The sequence below is a fragment of the Lacerta agilis genome, chromosome 2 (genome assembly GCF_009819535.1).
Source record: "Lacerta agilis isolate rLacAgi1 chromosome 2, rLacAgi1.pri, whole genome shotgun sequence".
NCBI classification, from domain to species: domain Eukaryota; kingdom Metazoa; phylum Chordata; class Lepidosauria; order Squamata; family Lacertidae; genus Lacerta; species Lacerta agilis.
The window spans coordinates 30,371,205-30,392,451 of record NC_046313.1 but is presented as its reverse complement, the minus strand read 5'-3'; the positions used below and the strand labels follow the sequence as shown (position 1 = coordinate 30,392,451).

Here is a 21,247-nt window from a genome sequence, read left to right as displayed (position 1 = left end):
TGTTGTTGTTGTTGTTGTTGTTGTTGTTGTTGATGATGATATTAATAATTTATACCCCTGCCCATTTGGCTGGGTTTCCCTAGCAACTCTGGGCGCCTTCCAACACATATATAAACATAATAAATTGTCAAACATTAAAAACTGTGTTTTTTTTTAAAATGTTCCTTAAAAATATATATTTTAAAATGATAGGCAGGCCTCAGATTGTCTTCTTCTCCCCTAGGAGAAGTGAACTGCCTTGAGTAGTGGATGACTTAGTAGTTCAGACTTTAAAAGGCCTAAGCTTACAGACCTTCCAAGTGTCCCTATTTCCCAGGGACAGTCCAGGATTTACAAAAGCCATCCCGGTTTCTGTTTTGATATCGGGATGTCCCCCTTTTCCTTAGGACGTCTCTGTTTTCATCAGAGAAATGTTGGAGGGTCTGGAGGTCACAGGGTGGCTGCTGTGCATCATGGCTGGCAAAGTGGCATAAATGTGCCTTCCGCCCCATTTATCCCAGTCACTGGGAGATCTTTGCATATGTCAACACTACTCTTATCACTTAGTCTTGCTAGGTGTGTTATTAAAGAACACCTTGTGTGTGGGACACGCCATCATGGCTCATGCATGGTGTTGCTGCAAGATATCAAACAATGAAAAAAACAACGTGGGTGCTTTTTTTGGGGGGGGGAGGCATGGCGCATACTGTATACATCGTGGCAGAAGCAGAAATAAGCCAATTAGAAAATCATTTAGCAAAAATAATATGTGCTTGAGGGGGCTTTACACATGGTATGTGCATAAAAATCCAGGGTGCTGCTGCTTCCATTAAGGAAAAGGAGATTTACGAGGGGGCATTTTTTAGTAGACGTTTCTGTGTGTGTGTGAGAGAGAGAGAGAGGGAGAAAGTGAAACAATTTTTAGTTGCTCAATGGAACTTCCCCTCCTTTCTCACTCCCCATGTGCTGCCTGCACTTTCTTCAGATTTGCTCCAGACAGCTGGAGGATTGGGTAGGGGGGGTGAGCGGGGTGGGGTGGGGGAGACAGAGTTCCATTGCGCACAAGTGGAAGTTGTTCCACGCATGCAATGACTTGGTCGGATACAACCCCCAGTTCCTGTTCCCCCAACACACAGAGGGCTGTTTCTCTTCTTGTGGGGCTCCAGGTAGATATCTGTAGGGGTAAATATGCACCTGGAATGTTACTGGGGGGGGGGAAGCAGTTTGCGGGTGGCAATTGCAGTGGGAAAGGGCTGGGCAATGGGTAGGGTTAAGCAGCCCTTTCTTCAGTAGAAGTATCCACCAAAGGCTTCCATAGGTCTGAGACTGAATGGCCTTCCTTTCACCTATTCTCTGACAAGAGACCTCCTCTTTTAGGGGAAGGGTCACAGCTCAGTGGTAGCGCATCTGCTCTGGATGCAGAAGGTCCCAGGTTGAATCCTGGGATCTCTAATTAGGACTGGGAGAGATTCCTGCCTAAATTCCTAGACAGCTACTGAGCGCGAGAGACCAATGGCTCAGTATAAAGCAGCTTCCTAGGTCCTCTGCTGCTGGGCTCCATTTTCTCTCTGTGTAATTTTACCCAGATGATGCCAGAGTGAGGGCTAAAGACCCATCTGTCCAAAAAGGCATTTGTGAGGGTTTGTGAGTGGTATCTGACTGGTCTGCTATGGTTTGTAATGCATTTCATTGTATTTTCATGTGTTGATTTTATTGGAATGGCATTGTACGTATTGCTTTGTTGTGTGCCTCCCTAGTATTATTGATGAAGAGTGGTACAAAACACACACACACACACACACACACACACAGAGAGAGAGAATAAATAAACACACACACAAATTTTAAATAAATAAATGTGTGTGTGTGTGTGTGTGTGTGTGTTGGTGCCTAAGGCAAAAAATGTGTTTGATGCTCTCAATGGGAAATATATAATAACAAACAAAATAATTGACAATGTTCTGCACTTTAATGGTACCACACACACACACGCATAGCGATAAGGCAAGTGGAAGTCCTGTCTGTCCTCATTCTTTTTCTTCTGTTTCATTAGTAGTGGCTGACGATGGATAGGGGAAGAATTGGACAGAAGCTTTCCATTGTTTATTACAGTCCTTTCCACGGGGTCAACCACCTGTGTTGGGTTACCGTACTTTTCTGTGTATAAGACTATGTTTTTTCCCCTTTAAAAATCATGCTAAAAAGTGGGGGTCGTTTTATACATGGGTAGTGCATAGGGTGGATGTTTGGTTGGTTGCTGCTGAGGCTTCCAGCGGCTATTGTGCGTGTTATTGGTTGCTGGGTCGATGGGTGGTGTTGATTTGCTGACGCTCCGGCAGTTGGGCGGGCAATTGGCAGCTTCTGCCAGTGATGGAACAGACGGGAGTTGGATATAGCGCCTCGTGCGGGAGAGCAATTTTCGGCAATCCCTCCTAAAAAAACTCAACAACTTAAATTTGAGTCCCCCAAAATAGGGGGCATCTTATACACTGAAAAGTAAGGTAATCTAGGCCAGTGTTTTTCAACCTTTTTTGGGCAAAGGCACACTTGTTTCATGAAAAAAATCACGAGGCACACCACCATTAGAAAATGTTAAAAAATTTAACTCTGTGCCTATATTGACTATATATAAAGTAATTCTCTTGAATAGGAAACAAATAAACACAATTTTTCCCACGGCACACCAGGCAACATCTCGCGGCACACTAGTGTGCCACGGAACAGTGGTTGAAAAACACTGATCTAGGCTATGTGCTCTGACTGGCCGGTAACTTGGAAGGGCTCCGTCTCCATGTTTCCAGTGGATCTAGGAAGAGGCTCATAAGGAACCAACTTCATCAGCTGCAGTGGTGGCAAACAGGGGTGAGAGGAAAGGAATGGAGAAAAGGAAAGAAAATAGCAGGAACAGCACAGAGTTCTAGGACTGGGTGAGGGATGGTGTAGAGAACCAGGCACTTCTATCCAGGACAGCCATAGATTTGGTATACTGAGCAGGTTCTGGGTCCTCCAACCCACGTCTGTGGCAACAACTCCCATCATCCCTGGCAACTGACCATTCTGGCTGAGGCTATTGGGAATTGGAGTCTAATAATACCCATTGGACCACAGATTTCTCATTCCCAACGTAGAGATATCTGGAACCCCATAAATAAGTGTACCAGCCCGGTGTTTAGGCCAGTTTCCCGGTGATATGCTCTTTGATTTAATTTGCTACCACCATCTGCTGGGCTTCATTACACAGGAAGCCAGATGTCAGTACTTCTTGTGTAGTAAAGGTCTGCCCTCATTTAAGTAACAGTTCTCAAACATGCCTAGAGTAGCCGAGTGGCCCTTACGGTAAATCCGATGCCCACAGTTGCAGAAAATGAGCCTGGTATGAACTTGCCCTGGTCAAACTGAACCAGCAGTGATGTCTTCCCAACTCCGCTGTCTCCAACCAGGATAGTCTGCGGGAACCAGACACAAAAAAGCAGGTTAGCGTCCAAATTAAAATGACCAAAGCCCCATTTTCTCTGTTCTCAGTGTACAAACACTGGCAGCAAATTAATTTGTAACTCTGTAATATTGGAGAGACATGGTTAGACGTGGGTTTGAGCATGACACCCACAGGAATATTTCACGGGAAGAAGCAAAGTAAACACAGCCTTGGTTTTCGAACAGCTTAGTTCTCAAACGTTTTGGCTCCCGAATGCCGCAAACCCGGAAGTGAGTGTTTGCGAACATTCTTTTGGAACCAGAACATACAGTGGGGCTTCTGCGGCTTCCAGTTGGCTGCAGGAGCTTCCTGCAGCCAATCAGAAGCCACACTTTGGTTTTCGAACGTTTTGGAAGTTGAACGGACTTCTGAAACGTATTCCGTTCGACTTCCAAGGTATGACTGTACTCCAAATAAATAAGTGCACACAACTGACATCTAAGAACAGGTCCTTCATTTATGATAAATCAGCTAAAGTTGTGGCAGTGAGTCCTGAGTAGACATGGCCTCCGAGAACCTTGTGTTCCAAGTCTCTCTCTCTCTCTCTCTCTCTCTCTCTCTCTCTCTTTCTCTCTTGTTTCTCAGTGGGGTAGATCAGCAGTCCAGCAACAGGAAGACCTACCGGTAGCATCCAAACAATGTATTTCTATGTACCACTGCAACCCTCAATCCTGTCCTTGGCTCCCTTCACCTGTTTGAGACCTTGCGCTGCATCTACAACCAGCTTCACAGCCCAGCCCCACCTGTTCTTCCCTTAAAAAACAAAACAAAAAAACTTTGACAAAATTGCAGACGGAGAGTACAAGATTTCGGTCACACTGACACTTCTGCTTTTCGCTTCCTACAGCATTATAAGAAAATGAAACTGCAGCAATGGCCAGGGCAGGCGAAGGGAACTGGGGAGAAAGCAGAAGCAGAACCCTAACTCAAGTGGAGGGGGAGGGGCAACTAAGAGAAGTAGCTGTGCATTCAAAAGAGCAGGCACAGAAGAAAGGAGATCATGCAAGTCAGAGGCGATGGTCAGCATGCGGCAATGGCACTTCATTGTGGGGATGTTATTCCTCAACCTAAAAGGTGAGCTGTTTACCCTGAAGGATCAGGGACACGCAGGATAAGATGGGAATTGGGGGTGAGCGTGTGATGATTTCTGCAATTTAGAGGCAGCCTGACCCGTACACAAGAGATATGTGCCTTCAGTGTTTCCCTTCTGGCAAGATGCAAGGAGTCGGGGTTTACATATTCTGCAGCAATGCAAAAGATCCAATTTTGCACTGGCTTCATATCTCAAATTTATTGAGTGTGGGGTGGGATTTCAGAATTTAATGCATTCTGCCAATACCTTCAGGGCAGTGGGGGAGGGGGCTGTTAGGAAGGAACCTGTGTGGACACAGACTAATTTCTGCAGAGTAAAGAGAGCAATTCCCCCCTTGTCACAAGCTGCCCATCCCTGGTGAAGAGAGAGTGTCTCTCCCTACACACCTCATTACTCTGCAGAAATTAGTGTCATTGACACAGGGCTGAAGAGATTGCACCATCAGCGCGACCGCTTCTGCTTGCCTGGTGGAACAACCTGTCCTCTCCTTCCCCTGCATGCTGTTCCGTGGTTCCCCCGGCCACCCAGCCTGAGCCAGTTTGGGGATGCGGCACGCAAAGGAAGGAGAGGAGGGAAAGCCCTGCTGCACTACTAGAAGTCCTTGGGTGGATCCTGTCCACTGAACTATCAGAAGTGCCCAGCAGCCCCTACAGCTTTGTCTCCTAAGCTGGTTGGGGGAAACGAAGTGCTCTGCTTGGTCTTTAGACGACCATCTGTAAATAGAAGCGCTTTATCTCCTGTTCTCGGCGCTGATGAATGATCTGTGCAAAGGAAAGGTGGCATTTCCAGGCACTCCAACCTCAGCGCTGGATTAGGGAAGGATGGAAATGCTGGTTGTGCGTGCATGCGTGCACATGCCTGTCTCTGCTTGTGTGCAAGAGCGAGCGACTGTGTGAGTGTAAGATATTGCAGTGCAGTTTCTTGTGCGGAATGTGCGTGTGCAAGAATTGTGTGTGTGTGTGTGTGCGTGTGTGTGCAAGAGAGAGAGAGAGAGAGAGAGAGATTTGTAGGTACGCTGTATGTTTAGTGTGCATGCATGTGGGTATTCGTCATGGAAACAGCTGTGTAGAAATCTCTATCTATGCATCCTTATCACCAAGGCCACAGTTCTGATCCAGCCATGAAGATGTGTAGAGTAATTATATATATATTTTCCTGTGATACCAAAAGGGTAATAGTTGGAGAGCTAATGCCTCACTCCAGGTTTATTCTGCTTTTCAGGTTGCATGTCTGATCTGACTGGTCCTGAAGCACTGAGTGGATTTCTGGGCAGGTCACTCTCTGTGATATGCAAATATGATGTTAGGTTTGAGAAATATGTAAAATATTGGTGCAAAGGAAGTTCATGGAGCCATTGTATAGAAGTTGTTCGGACGACAGGATCTGAAGAAGAAAGAAACGCAAGCAGAGTTTTTATCAAGGACAGTCATTCTCATTTGGAATTCACAGTCAGACTGGAGAACCTGACACAGCAAGATGCTGGGATTTACTGGTGTGGCATAGAAAAAGCTGGCTATGATCCTGGATTCTCTGTAAATATTACTGTTCTCCCAGGTGAGTCCCGTTTCCAAGCTCCACAGGAAGCTCAAAAGCCAAATACAGCTAAAAGGGAAAGAAAACCTCAGAGAGGGACTACGTTCTGTGCACATTAACCCCAAAGGTGGTTACTTCCTGGTAAGTGTGCATAGACTTGCAAATATAAAAAAGAGTTGCTACTTTTATACTTTAAAAAATGATAGGCAGTGAATATTTTGATAATTTCTCGCTTTCCAGAATGAGGTTATATTATCCTTTAAGCTATGAAATAATGGTAAACGAAACAAATTTTGTTTTATGTTGTTGCCAACTGAGATGTCCCAGTTGGTAGAACATGAGCCTCTTAATCTCAGGGTTGTGGGTTCAAGCCCCACATTGGGCAAAAGATTCCTGCATTGCAAGGGATTGGACAACTCTACAATTCTATGATTCTATGATGCAGGTACAGTCAAACCTCGGTTGTCGAACTTAATCCATTTCAGAAGACTGTTTGACAACCGAGGATCAAAAGGCGGCCAGCAAAGTCAATGGAGAAAAAAGAAAAAAACTCCCCAGAAGCCGTTCGGCTTCTGAAAATCATTTGACAACTGGAGCAGTTACTTCTGGGTTTTCGGCATTTGGGAGTCGAAACGTCTGATAACAGAGGCGTTCGGGAGCCGAGGTTTGACTGTATAACGTTCACATTAAGGAACTCTATGCTTGCAGAATTGTCTCCCGCCATAGATTATCTGCCAGCAAGGCTGCCTGAACTGACTGGAATGAATTCGAAATCTCAGAGGACATGGCTGCAATACCGCCAATTCCCAGGTTGACTGTACAGCAGCCCCACGTCAGCACATGAGAAAACCAATGGCAGACTTAGGATTTCTCCCATCTCAAGTAAAAGTGTCATACTGGGAGGAAATGTGCTTGGAAGCAGGGAATTGTAACCCACTTCCCACTAGAATTATCTACCCAAGTTGTTTCCTATCATTCTGTGATAAAAGTGACCCTGAAGCCATTCGTATATCCCATAATAACATGGATCAGGGCAACATGGATATTTAAAATAAATAAATTAAAACCCGCCACTAAAATTTGGGATCCCATCAGATCTCACAATTTCTGTGCTATGCTACAACAGGCATTTTGTTATTCGTGGGGTGTGTTATAAAACACTGATCTCTCACGAATAAGCTCACAGCATCTTACCTTTGTTTAGCAACATTTGTTCACCCTCACAGCACTTTCTTTACCACAGTGTGGAGTGAACCTATTGCTTCTGTATGGTAGCTTGAGAAAATGCTTTCTATTACATTGCAGGATTATCTGCAACATTACTGTAAGGAGGGGAGGGGGACTTTGCTTCTGACTGCCCACTGGATACCAGGCTTCCAGATGACCTGTTTACGGAGCATTCATCCTGACGTACCGGTACTTTCAGGGAGATTGGATGACCCTAGCTATTTGATGAAAACTCGTTCCGATTTGTTTGCAGAGAGGTTAGATGGCATTGTGTCAAAGTGAGTGCTATTCCACACTTTCCAACTGCATTTTGCCATCACTTTTCCTTGTTCCAAAAAGCCAGATATTTTGGGAGGCAGGTTTGTTGCACGTAGCCTTCCCAATCAACCAAGAAGACGCCTTCACCCTGGTATGGCTCCCCTCTATCACACACACAGCCCAACAAGACAATGACAAAAATCCACCAACAGCATACAAATCAATATGGCGAACCTGATCCAAAACACCCACCCACCCCACTCACACATGAAAACAAAGACCACCACAGCCAACCACAAATGAACAACCACATCCTACGCCAACCCAAACCTCTCTCACCACCAAAGGAACACAAGCAAACAGCAGAGAACCTGCACAAGCAACGCTGACATCAAACCCTACATATACAGTGGTACCTTGGGTTACATACACTTCAGGTTACATACGCTTCAGGTTACATACTCCGCTAACCCAGAAATAATGCTTCAGGTTAAGAACTTTGCTTCAGGAATGAATTAAGTACGTAACCAGAGGTACCACTGTATTAAGTAAAATAGAAACATCATCACCCGACCCCACCCATCTTCCCTCTGTCCACCTCTTTCCCCCTTTCCTTCCCAATGTCTCAACAAATGAAACTGATTTGCAAAAATGTTACATGAAAAAAAATACGAGAGAGAGACATTGCACATTCTTTTGTAAATCAAGAAAATCTTTTTGAAAAATACTTAAACAAACAAAAAAACTATAACTGCGCAACCTTCCCACCCTAAAATAGTGACCGCCTGGAAGCATCCACAGTCAAGAAGAAGCGTAAATAAGACACTAGAGGTTGAAACACTGTCCTGTTCTATTCTCAGAGGGTTTTTTTTTTTTTTTACTATGGTACATGTGTCTTGCTAAGATTGCGGAATGTACTGCGTGGCATCATAGTGAAATTTGTTGTAATACAACTCCTCCTCTGTAGCACAAATATATCTCCGTCAGAAAGGAAGCTCCTTAATTCGTAAGACACGCTAGCTCGGTATTTCATTTACCAGGCTAAAGTTGAGTAGAATTTCCCAAAAACTGAGCAACATGGGCAAGAAGGGGGAGTCTGGGGGAATCCCAGTGCTTTGAAGTCACAAGCATCTGAGTAAGATGTTGCGGAGAGTAGCATCTCTCTTATGGTGTGGCTTCAAGGTGTTTTGTGTGTTGCCTGCCCTGTGTGCTCCTTCTTTGCTAATCTCAAGTGAAGGAGAACAAAATTTGAGACTGGTTTTTGGGTTGTGCTTTTTGGAACTAACAGCCCCGCTCCCAATGTTCTCTAATGGTTGCTGGTAGGAATATTGTGTACCATTTGCACTAAGAGATAGCGCTGGTAGCGTTCAGCGAAATATTCACAGAGAGCTAACCTACTGACCGGGTGTCTCATTCCCCCCCCCCCTTATTGGTAAGCAGCTGCAGAGATCTCCACATCTGATCAGAGCAACATCCCCAGAGGGAAAGGTTTTAGGCCTGCTTGCTCCTAGGTCCCATTTCATGGATACAAATATGGTCTCCAGAAGCTGCTCTTAAGCCTTGTGGAAGTTAATGAGAGTGATTCACTGTGGGCTCTTCCACACTTCTCTTTGTCCCGCAATTTCTTCCTTTTGGTCTGAGAGGCTTTTCTTTTGTCCTACTGTTTCCCCAGGAAAGGGACGTGGGTGGCGCTGTGGGTCAAACCACAGAGCCTAGGGCTTGCCGATCAGGTCAGCGGTTCGAATCCCCGCGATGGGGTGAGCTCCCGTTGCTCGGTCCCTGTTCCTGCCAACCTAGCAGTTCGAAAGCACGTCAAAGTGCAAGTAGATAAATAGGTACCACTCCGGCGGGAAGGTAAACGGTGTTTCCGTGCGCTGCTCTGGTTCGCCAGAAGCGGCTTTGTCATGCTGGCCACATGACCTGGAAGCTCTACGCCGGCTCCCTCGGCCAGTAAAGCGAGATGAGCTCCACAACCCCAAGTCGTTTGCAACTGGACCTAATGGTCAGGGGTCCCTTTACCTTTACCTTTCCCCCAGGAAAACCCACTGAGGGCTCACTTCTGCTTGTCTTGTGCCTAAAAAGCACAAGGTGTAGCTTTGCCTTGCAGCTTTCCCCTTGGAAAAACAGCCCTCTTTAGTGCTAAATCGGAACGAAGACAATCTTTGGAAAATCCAGTTGCCATTTGTTCTGATTCAGCACTAAAGATTGGGTTTCCCCAGGAGGAAAAGCGGGGCAAGCTGAGGTGGGGAATAAGCCTTGAATTGGAACAAAAGTCGATCTGCAGAAAACCCCAATTGACATTTGCTCTGATTCAGTGGTACAGTAACTACCAAGTTTTCCCTGGAAAAGCAGTGGGACGAAAGACCTTTCGCACCCATGTCCAGAAGTCACCAACCAAACAGAAATGCAGATGAGCCCTGTGAATCAGGCAAAATGCTCATGATTGAAAGGGGGGAGGGTGATTTCAGCCTGCTTCTAGCAGCAGACTGACCTGATCCAATATTCGCAGACTTGCTTGCTACTCAGAATGCAGCTCCCAGGAAGATTACGGGTGTCTGTGGATTTTGCAACGCCATTTTGGTGCACTAAAAGTGCACATAAAAAGTTAGATTTCAAGTTAAAAATGACTGTCTACTAAAACATGCATGTTATGTACTGAGTTGAATAGGATCCAAAATGCAGCAGTCTGATTGGTCCTAAAACAATAGGATTGAGATTGCAGCAGTCTGATTGGTCCTAGAACAATAGGATCCAGAATGCAGCTGTCTGATTGGTCCGCAGGAGCCACCCAATCCAGCTCCAGGTGGAAGTGAATCCACAACCCGATTGGCATACAGGAGTATCCCGGAATTAGCCAATCACGTGGGGCCCATTGTGTAAATAGTGTATATAAAGCAGATGTTTTGGGGAAACTGCCTTCCTCACTACTATGAGCTGAATAAAGAGCATGAAATTCACACTGTACTCCGAGTATATTTCAGTGCATTTTACATTGAAATGCATTGGAAAAAAATGTGCATTTTTCACAAAAAAAGCCCATATAGAATGCGTACCTTTTAAATGTGGACTTCTCTTCCATTCCTTCAAAAGATCTGCACAAAATGGCATGGAGCAGGACTATAACTGAGCACCAGCTAAACTGAAACAGGATGGAATTAGGCTACTGAGTCCATCCTTAATTCCTCCCTATATTTCCTCCCTCAAACTATTTCAGATGTTGCATGCCTCTCAATGATAATATTCTACAGAGGAGTGAAAAGTGACCTATGTGCAAATTTAGATATTAAGCTTGGCCTCAAAATTCAAACAACATTCCAGCTGTTGAGGAAGAAGAACAACTGTATATTAGTGATCACAACGCAGAGCCTTTTCTGTCACCTTCTCCAGTTCCCAGTGGCAGGTGGACTTAACAACAACAACAACAAAAAACCCTGAATGTTTTCTTAATCACAGGTGACTCATGAAGTTTTGTTTTGTTGACACTTGCTGGTTTTATTAATGGTGCTGCTTTTTTAGTTGTTCCATTTTTTTCATGTTTTAAAAAATTAACTATAGTTCAATATATATTTAGAATATTTTCACAAGCAAACCAACCCGCAAGCAAGCAAGCAAGCAAACACACACACACACACACACACACACACAAACACACAAGCTGTCTCAGTGTTGCAGAATGCCACAGAATATAAAATGCAAAAAAAAAAAAAATTAAAGGCACATTTGCGCTAGCTAGCTATTTATGTGAAGGAAATGAGTGGTTTAGATGCTGCAAGGGGAAGGAAGCAGCAGAACATACTGGGTAGTCGTGGCCACGGTACAGGAACAGACAGCTTTCATGGAGCTGAGTTTGTTTGCACAAAACTGGTTGGAATAATAATAATAATAATTTATTATTTATACCCCGCCCATCTGGCTGGGTTTCCCCAGCCACTCTAGGCGGCTTCCAGCAATATGTTAAAATACAACAATCTATTAAACATTAAAAGCTTCCAGGTGTCTCCTAAAAGTCTGGTAGTTGGTTTTCTCTTTGACATCTGGTAGGAGCGTGTTCCACAGGGTGGGTGCCACTACCGAGAAGGCCCTCTGTCTGGTTCCCTATAACTTGGCTTCTCGCAGTGAGGGAACCGCCAGAAGGACCTCGGCACTGGACCTCAGAATGATGGGGTGGAGACGCTCCTTCAGGTATACTGGACCGAGGCCGTTTAGGGCTTTAAAGGTCAGCACCAACACTTTGAATTGTGCTCGGAAATGTACTGGGGGCCAATGTAGGTCTTTCAAGACCGATGTTATGTGGTCACCAGTCTAGCTGCCGCATTCTGGATTAGTTGTAGTTTCCGGGTCACCTTCAAAGGTTCTTTTCATGATATCTATTTAACTTCTTTTTTAAAAAAAACAAAACAAAACAAGAACACCAGAATTGCTTTCATCAAGTGCCTTTTTTAAAAGACACCGAGAGAACTGGGGCAGAATGTCCATTTGAGGCTCCTCCCTGCCTCTTCCTTCTCACAGCATCTTGTGGCCCTCCATGCCCCTCTGAGAAGGCGAGCACTGGCGGAGGAATGGGGGTGTGGTGGGTGCAGTCCGCCCCAGGTGTCATCCCTGAGGGGGGTGACATTGCTGCGCCACCCCCTGGGATGCTCGCCCTGCCCCCGCAGGCAGCTAGCCCTGCCCCGGGTGCACAGCATGTGCGCCACTCTGAGTGCTGGAGCAGCTAGCTCCGCCTTTGAAGGCGTGGAGCATGGCAAGGAATGAATGTGCTTTCTCAGTGGGGTCCCCTCTTTTGTGGAATGCTCTCCTCAGGAAAACATGCATGTGGCCCATATTGGATAAGACATTCCTGTTTTCTCAGAATTCTGGTTTTTAATTTAAGATTGCACAGCAATATAATTTGTGGCCTCTTTGTGCTCTTCTCTTAGTGGAGTTGAGTAGGACCCTTCCTTGTTGTTGTTGTTAATTATTATCAATTATTATCATTTATTGTTATTGTTATTAACATCTGTTAGTCGCTTTATCTTGCCTAAGGCAACTCAGAGCGACTTACAACCCAAAAAATCTAGTGAGCTTGCATTGCATGAAAATGCAATAAATTGGTACCTCAGGTTACAAACACTTTGGGTTACAGACTCCGCTAACCCGGAAGTAGTACCTCAGGTTAAGAACTTTACCTCAGGATGAGAACAGAAATGCGGGAGGCCGCATTAGCTAAAGTGGTACCTCAGGTTAAGAACGGTTTCAGGTTAAGAATGGACCTCCAGAACGAATTAAGTTCGTAACCAGAGGTACCACTGTAATAAAAGGTATGCCACAAAATTGGTGAGCACAGGGTGTCCGTGTGGGCAGGAAGCGCCTTTAAGATACAACCTCTCACCTCAAGAGATTTGACTTTTAGAGCCCCAGAGGTTGCTAAGGTTGTTTAGTTGTTGACTTAACAACTTTTGGAATCTTTATTTTATGGTGTTTCATTCTGTGTATTTAGTTTGAAATTATTCAGAGGACGTTTGATATGCTATATATTTGTTAGTCACTTAGGAAAGTTTTTTTTTTGGTAGAAAGCAATGAATAAATGCAATAAATAATGACAGCACCTACTCAGAAGCAAGCCCTCACCGAGTCTCTCCCCACTTACCTGGGAGTAAACCTTCCTGAATTCAGTGGGACTCACTTCTGTGTACATAGGATTGCAGAGTGTTAATGAAACTTATCCACTGTTGTATATTTTTTATTTTTTATGATTACTCCAAGATTATATTTTCTATTGGCATCTTGTGTTGAGTAAGAACGCAATGCATGAAAACTGACACTAACTGATGGAATTCCAAACTATGCCCCCCCCCGCCCTCCGCTTTGGCCTAATGTGCCTAGTGTTCCTTTTCCATACAGAAGGAGAGGGTTGTGAGTGTTGTTTACTCTGTTCTTTTCAGGTCCTTTCTCTGGATTACCCATCAGCAGTAATGGTACAGTGAGTGGACCCTTGGGTGGGTCGTTATCTGTCATATGCCATTATTCAAAAGCATATGAATCCTATCTGAAATACTGGTGCAAGGATCTGATATACGATTGGTGCAAGAAAATTATTGAAACAACAAAATCATCCTCTCTAGTGAAACAGGACAGATTCTCTATCAATGACAATCGTAGCCTCTGCCTATTTACAATTATTACAGAGAACCTGACTCTTGAGGATATTGGGCAATATCGGTGTGGGATAAATATACCACTTGGGTCTGATGATTATTTTCCAGTCACTGTGGTTGTCTTGCAAGGTAAGTTCTTGCCGTGACTTTTTGAGACAGATTTGGAAGTCAATATTCATGTTACTACAAAAAAAAGAGGGGTACACGTTATAAGCTAAAAAGCAAAAAGTAGACAGAAGCATACAAAAGGCTGATTCGAAAATTTAATTTATGTGAATAGTAGTGTTTTTGGCATCAGATGCTCATGAGCAAAAAACAGACGGGGTAGCTAGCATAAAGCACCTGTTTCCAAATACATCCTTCATCAGTGTACATACATATTGCATAAAGGGGACCTGGAAAGATTTTCTTCAGTGAGGCTTGTGTGATCATAAGATACAATAATTTTGCATTCAGTCGATGGTAGCAGTGGCTCAGGGCATTGATCCCACCTTAGTAATACAGTTGGTTCAAATGTTCAGGAAAAGGACATTTTGCATCCATCCCAAGCCAACGGGCAGGAACTGCAGAGAACCAGGAGGCTGTATATTGAAGGCCCTGTAATCCTCATCTGTAAAGGAGAACAGCAGCAGCAGCAGAAGAAGAAGAAGCCTATGTCGTGTGAGGATGAACAACCTAAGAATGGAAATATACTTTGCAATCCAAAAAGTACTTGTCAAACAACAAGCAACATCCTTTCCCTGCAATCTCAGATTACTGGAATTGCCTGAATGCAGGGGAGCTACAGCTAGACCAGGAAGAAGGTGGCAGATGTGAGGAACACCTGTCGCTCTGTGTTTCCCCAGGAAGTTCTCTTGCTTTCATTTTGAAGTTCTTGTACAATTCCTCACCTACCAAGCCATAGAAAAGCAAACCTCAGTTGACCACAACCGTGTGCCAGACACATGGCCATGGAAAGAGCTCTGAGGTCATAGTTGGGAACACATATTGAATGTGGGACCATTCACATTTGCCTTCTGTCTTGTGCAATCGGAATGGGAAACTACTTTATGTTACGAACTCCCAGACCAAGTTGGCCCTTGCTCAATAAAGATATGTTGAAACAGTTCACAACAATTCATTTCAAGCCGTCTACTCTTCATATTTGAATTAATATTAAGGGTGGCAATTGCTCATGCATACCCCCCAACTGTCCCTATTGTAAAGGAACATTCCTGGATTTAAAGAAGTCATTCCGGCTTCTGATTGGATCCTGGAATGTCCCAGGGATGAGCCAGTGCTTGAAGCCGGTGCTGGCACTTGCTGTGCTGCTGCGCTCTTCCGTGAGTCAGCTGACTAGGGCCATGCTCTGGCATCCCAATTTTCATCAGGAGAATGTCGGAGGGTGTGCTAACGTTTCTCTAATCCACCGCCACTTCCCTCACTTCTGTACTAGCTTCCCTGCAGACCTTTCTCTCCATTGTGCTTTTTTGATTTTGACTCCAAAATTACAGGTGTTTTGTTTCTTCTTCTTCTCAACCTTCTGCTCTGCCACTCTGAGGCTGGTGCCAGCATGAAGGCAGGTTACCTGACTCTGCTTTACCTGTGAGGCTGAGATCTGAGTCAGGCAACCTCATGCAAACAGTTGGCTGTGTGCAACATCAGAGGTTGCACAAGATTTCTCCTGGCAATACCGTTCTTACCGCAGAAGAGGAACAGCGAACTCATGCTAGTCACCGGCCCCAGCCATTACACTGCTCACATTCAGTAAACTGTTCAAGTAAGCAGCTATTTGCACAGGAAAGAAAGCTGATGCATCGTCTAACCAGGGCCCCTTCCAGACTATGCTATTTTATGGGCAGCATTCAAACACAGACCAGGAAATTCAGGTGGTGCAACCATAGTGGGTTTGCATGTTTCTCTGCAACAAATCCACTCTCCCGGCAATTTGACTTTTTGCAGGAAAGAAAACGCACTAGAAAGTGTGCAGTAACACTTAATTTGACTTGAAGTCATACAACTTTCCTGCAAAGGATTACGAATGAATGCTCAGTAAACAGCTGACATTGTATAACCTCCTTGCAAAGTTTATGCAAACAGAATGGGATGAATGTTCAATTAATTGGCCATCTGGAAGTGGCCTGGCTCTTAGAAGCTGAGCGAGGCTCGGTTTCAATGACAGATGTAGGCAGCCGTCCAGAGGAACTGGTGGACTCATGATGCTTTCACACATGCACTCCTGACTGTACAATATAATGGCATATACATATAGAGAGGTGGGATGAAGTCTGTGTTTTTGTCTCTGTTTTAGAGCCTCTCACTACTACAACAGCAGCAGCAGTAACTACCAGAGGTCCAGACTCAAACTCCGAACCACCAGGGTAAGGACTCACACAGAACAACAGGTGCCTATCAAAATGCTGGTGTAGGGAAATCTAAGACATGCAGCTCATCATTTCCATTTGTGGTTTCCAGCTTCTGTTCGCTTGTGCTGTGACACAGTGCTGCTTTGTGTAAGGAGCAAAAGGCTAGCTAAGCACCGAGCGGTCCATGCGAAGTATTTCACATGTTATGTTAATTCTGACCCGGAGCAGAAAACATTTGTTCTCCTAATTGCCAATAGGGGATTTGGGCAGGATACTTTCAGAGCAGGGGTGAAGAACCAATGATTCTCCAGATGTTGTTGGACTACAGTGGTGCAGTAGTTAGAGTGTTGGACTAGGGGCCTGGGAGACCAGGGTTCAAATCCCCACTCAGGGATGAAGCTCAGTGGATGTCCTTGAGCCAGTCATGTCCCTCAGTTTAACCTACTTCGCAGCATTGTTTTGAATATAAAATTGGGAGGCGAGAGCCATGGATTCCACCTTGAACACCTTGGAGGAAAGTGGGATCTAAGTGAATAAATTATTTTCAACATCACTGATCATTGGCAATGCTGGCCAATGAGAGCTGAAGTCTAACAATATCAGGAGGGCCACTGGTTTCTCCATCCCTGGTGTAGAAGGAAAGAGATCTGCAAGAAGAAGGGAGAAGAGGCATTGGAGATGTCAGCTCCCAGCCACGCAGCAGCAAAAGTAGGGAGGGGAGTTGATCCTTCCCCTTTATCACAAACCGAAGGGGCTTCTCTCCTGCGGAGGAACATCAAGAGCTTCCAAATTCTATCCAGCAAGGTCCCATTCACATTGCAGAGCTATGTGCCAAAGAACAAACAGCAAGCAGTGCACCATGTCTCACATACTTCCTGCCTTTTTCATATCCCAGCCTTTTCATCACAATCCTGTTGCCGGTTATTTTTCTGGTGCTGGTGGTGCTCTTAGTAGCAGCCTTGCTGCTAATGCGGAGCCTAAAGAAGCAAAAAGGTGAGTGTGTGTGTGCAGGAAGTCCCTGCATTTTTATCTTTCCTGTCTCATCCTTTCTGTCTGTCCCTGACTCCTGAAATCTGGTTACGCGTCTGTTAAAAACCGACTGAAGACCTCCAGTGCAACCCTGTATATGAGCTATCCCACTGGGCTGGCATTGGAGTGGGATGTCATTGTTTTCTGCACTTTTTTTACTTGGTTATAATTGCTTTGGGAGTTTTTTTTTAGTGGGCAGCAATACCCCAATTTAATAAGCCTAATCTAACACAGCGGTGTGGAATCTCATGTTTTTAAACTGAGTATTATACTGCTGTTCATAGCCCACCCTTACAATATTGGGCCTGCTCAAAATATTTTAAATAAGTGAACAAATGTTTCCTTTGGCTGAACTTGTGTACAGTCATAACTACAGTTAATATATTTCTGCAGCCACAGCCACTCAACGCAGCTTTAATTGCCCCAATATCACACCCAGGAGTTACTTATGGAGGCCTTGAAAATTGTTTTATTTGTGGCTACCTAAAAGTAGCAGTGCAGAAGAGCAGACAGCAGAATTGCAACATGCTGAAAAAAAATAAACTGGATTTGTAAAGAATGTTGCTGTTTAGGTGATGCTGTGCTGAGGCAGAGGAAGGAGATGGAAGAACACAACAGCTCCTTCATGCAGAACATCTGCCTCAACCCAGACCAATACAGAAGTTGGATTAGGAGGGCTGAGGAAATCTGCACCCACTTTCCACAGCCAGCTACCCACATCTCCTTTGAGAGTGTTTCCTTCCTGCTATGTGAAGATACTGTGGAGATTCTTGAGATGCTCATTCTTTCCAAATGCTTGTTTTCCTATTTCCCTGACCTGCTTTAAAACTGAAATGGGGGGGGGGGGAGGCTGCAATGTCACATCAGTGTCTTAAAACTATCTGCTATCTTTTCAGCTGCCAAAGCATGTGGGGATATCCTCCTGTCTACGGTAAGTGGCAAAAGGACTTCTCCCTTCCCTTCCCTTCCCTTCCCTTCCCTTCCCTTCCCTTCCCTTCCCTTCCTCTCCTCCCTTTGGCTCAAGCCTCGGCAAGCTTGTTGACCCAAAGGACTTATTCTTGCCCTTCCCAGAATGCTAAGAGCAGTTTCTGGGAAGGGTCACTTTAAAAGGCCACTTCCCTTGACCCACGCTGACCCACTCCCAGGACACCCTGTTACAACTTCTGTGGAATTCGAAATTACAATACATTTTCTTTCAGGTAGCAGACTGTGGTGCTATACTCAAGCAGTTCTTGTACCTGGTGTGAACTAAGATTCCAGGCGATAGCTGCCTGGGGTTGTTGTTTTTTGGCCACGTGCAAATGTCTTGGGGAAACATATCCTGAGATAATGCTACAGATACAAAGGGGGGTCTAAGGGTCTGCTCAAAGATACCAAATGGGACACCGTGTTGTTTTTGGTTTAATTTCAGGCGCCTAATCGTGCAGAAGGCAATACTTCTGGTAGAACTGAGAAGCCAAAGCAGATACCTCACCACAAGACAGCTCCGCGCAGCTCCCACCAAGCAGCAAACCACACAGAAGAAGTGGAATATGCAACCGTGGTGAAAGCTTCAACTTCTGCTTCTCAGCCAGAGGTTCTTCCCATGAGTAGAAAATTTGCCAATGCTTTTTGCTCCTTTTTTATATCCCACCTTTGATCTCCACGCATGTTAAGGGGGCAGCGCCTAAAAACTTATATTGTTTTTGAGCACATCACAAAGAAGGTAGTTTTGAAAAGACCCCTGTTGCTAAGTGCAACTGATTTCCCGAGTTAGTGATTCACAAAGAACCCTGGGGTTATGCATATGCCATAAATTACAGCCCAGACCACCACCACCACCACCTAGTAATAGGCTTCTCAAAAGATATGCCTCTGTTAGTAGTGCAAAATGGGTCTTAGTTCATTTTGGTCTGCATTAAGTCGGGCAATGAGACACGGGTGGCGCTGTGGGTTAAACCAGAGCCTAGGGCTTGCTGATCAGAGGGTCAGCGGTTCAAATTCCCGCGACAGGGTGAGCTCCCATTGCTCGGTCCCTGCTCCTGCCAACCTAGCAGTTCGAAAGCACGTCATAGTGCAAGTAGATAAATAGGTACCGCTCCGGCGGGAAGGTAAACGGTGTTTCTGTGTGCTGCTCTGGTTTGCCAGAATCAGCTTAGTCATGCTGGCCACATGACCCAGAAGTTGTATGCCGGCTCCCTCGGCCTGTAAAGCGAGATGAGCGCCGCAACCCCAGAGTCATCCGTGACTGGACCTAATGGTCAGGGGTCCCTTTACCTTTTAAGTCTGGCAATGCCAGGACTGCATAAATAATGAGCAAGATCCACATGAGCTCTCTTAGGTCCAGCACAGGAGCATGTCAGTTACTATGCATGTGCCCCAAAGTGTGCCTGTCACTGCTTATATTGGACTTTAAAGACACATTCTGTTGTCCTTAAGTCACAATATGGTGCTGCAGTCGACAGAGGTTTTTCCATGATGCAACAAACTCCCAAAAGAGTGAGCCAAAGCAAATTTGGGTGGATATTTGTTGCAACACCAGGCATTCCCCACCATCCCTTTGGGTCTTCCTCCTTCTGAAGTATTGCTGTTGGCCAAAGCTAGAAATGGGATGCTGAGTGGAATGAACTTCCATGGCAATAGCACTCCTTCATGGCAGGGAGATCCTGCATGTTTACTCTCTGTGCCACAGCAGTGACGTCTAGAGTCTCCAAGTCACTACGTACTAGCAAATTCTGCCAAAGTACAATCTTGCAATATGTTATGCAAACCAAGAGTGTGTGCACTTGTGTTGCATATTATTATGGGATTATTCTGCCCTTCCTCCAAGGAGCAGGATATTTGACAGGCTTGTGGGTTGACTGTCGTTTGAGAGCCTGCCTCCCTGCTCTTTCCATTGGAAGACTGTTTGCCAGTGTCGATGAGATTACCCCTCCACGTTTGAGACTTGGGGCTCCCTGCTATGCTGAGAGAAATTAGAACTCCCCCCAGTTTTCTGGGGTTTGGGTCTGACTCTCCCCAGTCCAAATTGAACACACTGCCCATTATAACAGGGACAGAGAACCTGTTTTAGCTGGAGGGCCACATTCCCTTCTGCACAAACTACTTGCGAATTTTGCCTTGTTTCTACGCACACCCCTTGCACACCTCCAACCAGGCGAGCAAGAGGCATAATCAGAGTTCATTGACATGTTTCAGCGAGGCAAAAACACTCAATGAGAATGCAAAGCTTAGCCAGTAAGTGGTGTGGCCTGGGAACACTCCCAAGGGCCAAAAAGAGAGGTGTGGAGGGCCACATTTGGCCCCTGGGGCTGAGGTTCTCCACCCCTGCACTACACAATGCTGCCTCCCCGCCCCCTGAAATGCTTTCTCTTCTTGCAATAGTCCCTGCCTCCTTGACCAGTGCTGTTTTTTTCCACTTTCTAGGTTCCTACAGCTACAGAACAGGTTTCTTATGCTTCCTTAAGTTTCCAAGGTCCAGTTGAAGAAGAAGCTACATACGCCAATGTGTAGTAGGCACCCAGTCCAAATTCTGATAACTATTGAGTACTGTGGACTGAAAAGGGAAAATAGTTGGGACCTTCCCAGTGGGACACTTTCCCTTTCTGCTCCTCTCCCCCTCCAATAATGGACTGTGTTGCAACACCTTGTCACTTATAGTGGTATGACTGGACTCCACACACTTGATCCCCAGTGGCCTGTGATGAGTTGTAGCTGATCCTTACCACTGCAGGAACCTTGTAAGAAAACTACAGTCAAGAAGCCATGTTAAACTAAGCCAGCCTGCCTGCCTGCCTACCTACCTGCATTGGAGTAGCAGTCTAATAAGTGGTGATGTTTTCATAGGTCCCTGACAGGGATGGAACAAGCTCATGCCTGGTTTGCTCGAGTTCTTTCCTAAGTCCGTTCCATTTTTGTGCTTATCTGCTATTTTTAAAAAAATAATGATAAAACTACAGAAAATTATTTAAATACTTTATCACGAGATAACATCTAAATACATATTCTATTTCATTGTACACCATTGCAAACATTTGGAATCCTAAAGTATACATTTTAAAAGCCCATGCATTATTTTATTTTATTTTTTTAAAAAAATATCTATAAACCAAGAACTGGATCGCAAAATTTGAAGAAGTGCAATATCTATGGGGCGATCTGGATGGGGCGGATCAGATCAAGTCGCATTGGAATC

At 45.1% G+C, this 21,247-nt stretch overlaps 2 protein-coding genes across 3 annotated transcripts in view; one reads left to right on the top strand and one right to left on the bottom strand.

Annotated features, from left to right (window-relative positions):
• RAB37 (RAB37, member RAS oncogene family) overlaps positions 1 to 21,247 on the bottom strand; it is a 64,383-nt gene that overhangs the window by 29,486 nt on the left and 13,650 nt on the right. The window contains exon 2 of one of the 2 annotated variants that reach the window (XM_033139241.1): positions 3,315 to 3,425. The exons of the other annotated variant lie outside the window; for it this stretch is intronic. Coding sequence (XP_032995132.1) covers positions 3,315 to 3,425 — 111 coding nt within the window. The remainder of the gene's footprint in view (positions 1 to 3,314; positions 3,426 to 21,247) is intronic. 2 annotated transcript variants of the gene reach the window in all.
• LOC117040999 (CMRF35-like molecule 8) lies at positions 4,452 to 20,868 on the top strand. Its single transcript, XM_033139239.1, has 8 exons — positions 4,452 to 4,528; positions 5,769 to 6,101; positions 13,487 to 13,828; positions 15,990 to 16,059; positions 16,940 to 17,037; positions 17,970 to 18,004; positions 18,485 to 18,649; positions 20,479 to 20,868. Exons 1-8 carry the CDS (start codon positions 4,471 to 4,473, stop codon positions 20,563 to 20,565), a joined length of 1,188 nt encoding a protein of 395 aa, XP_032995130.1. The 5' UTR covers positions 4,452 to 4,470; the 3' UTR covers positions 20,566 to 20,868.

What these genes read in the sequence shown, in the direction of transcription:
- LOC117040999 (XM_033139239.1), top strand. Translation starts at nt 4,471, where the DNA reads ATGGTCAGCATGCGGCAATGGCACTTCATTGTGGGGATGTTATTCCTC. An exon ending in TCAAACTCCGAACCACCAGG is followed by an intron (nt 16,060 to 16,939) that starts GTAAGGACTCAC and finishes TTCATATCCCAG; the next exon opens with CCTTTTCATCACAATCCTGT. An exon ending in GAGCCTAAAGAAGCAAAAAG is followed by an intron (nt 17,038 to 17,969) that starts GTGAGTGTGTGT and finishes CTATCTTTTCAG; the next exon opens with CTGCCAAAGCATGTGGGGAT.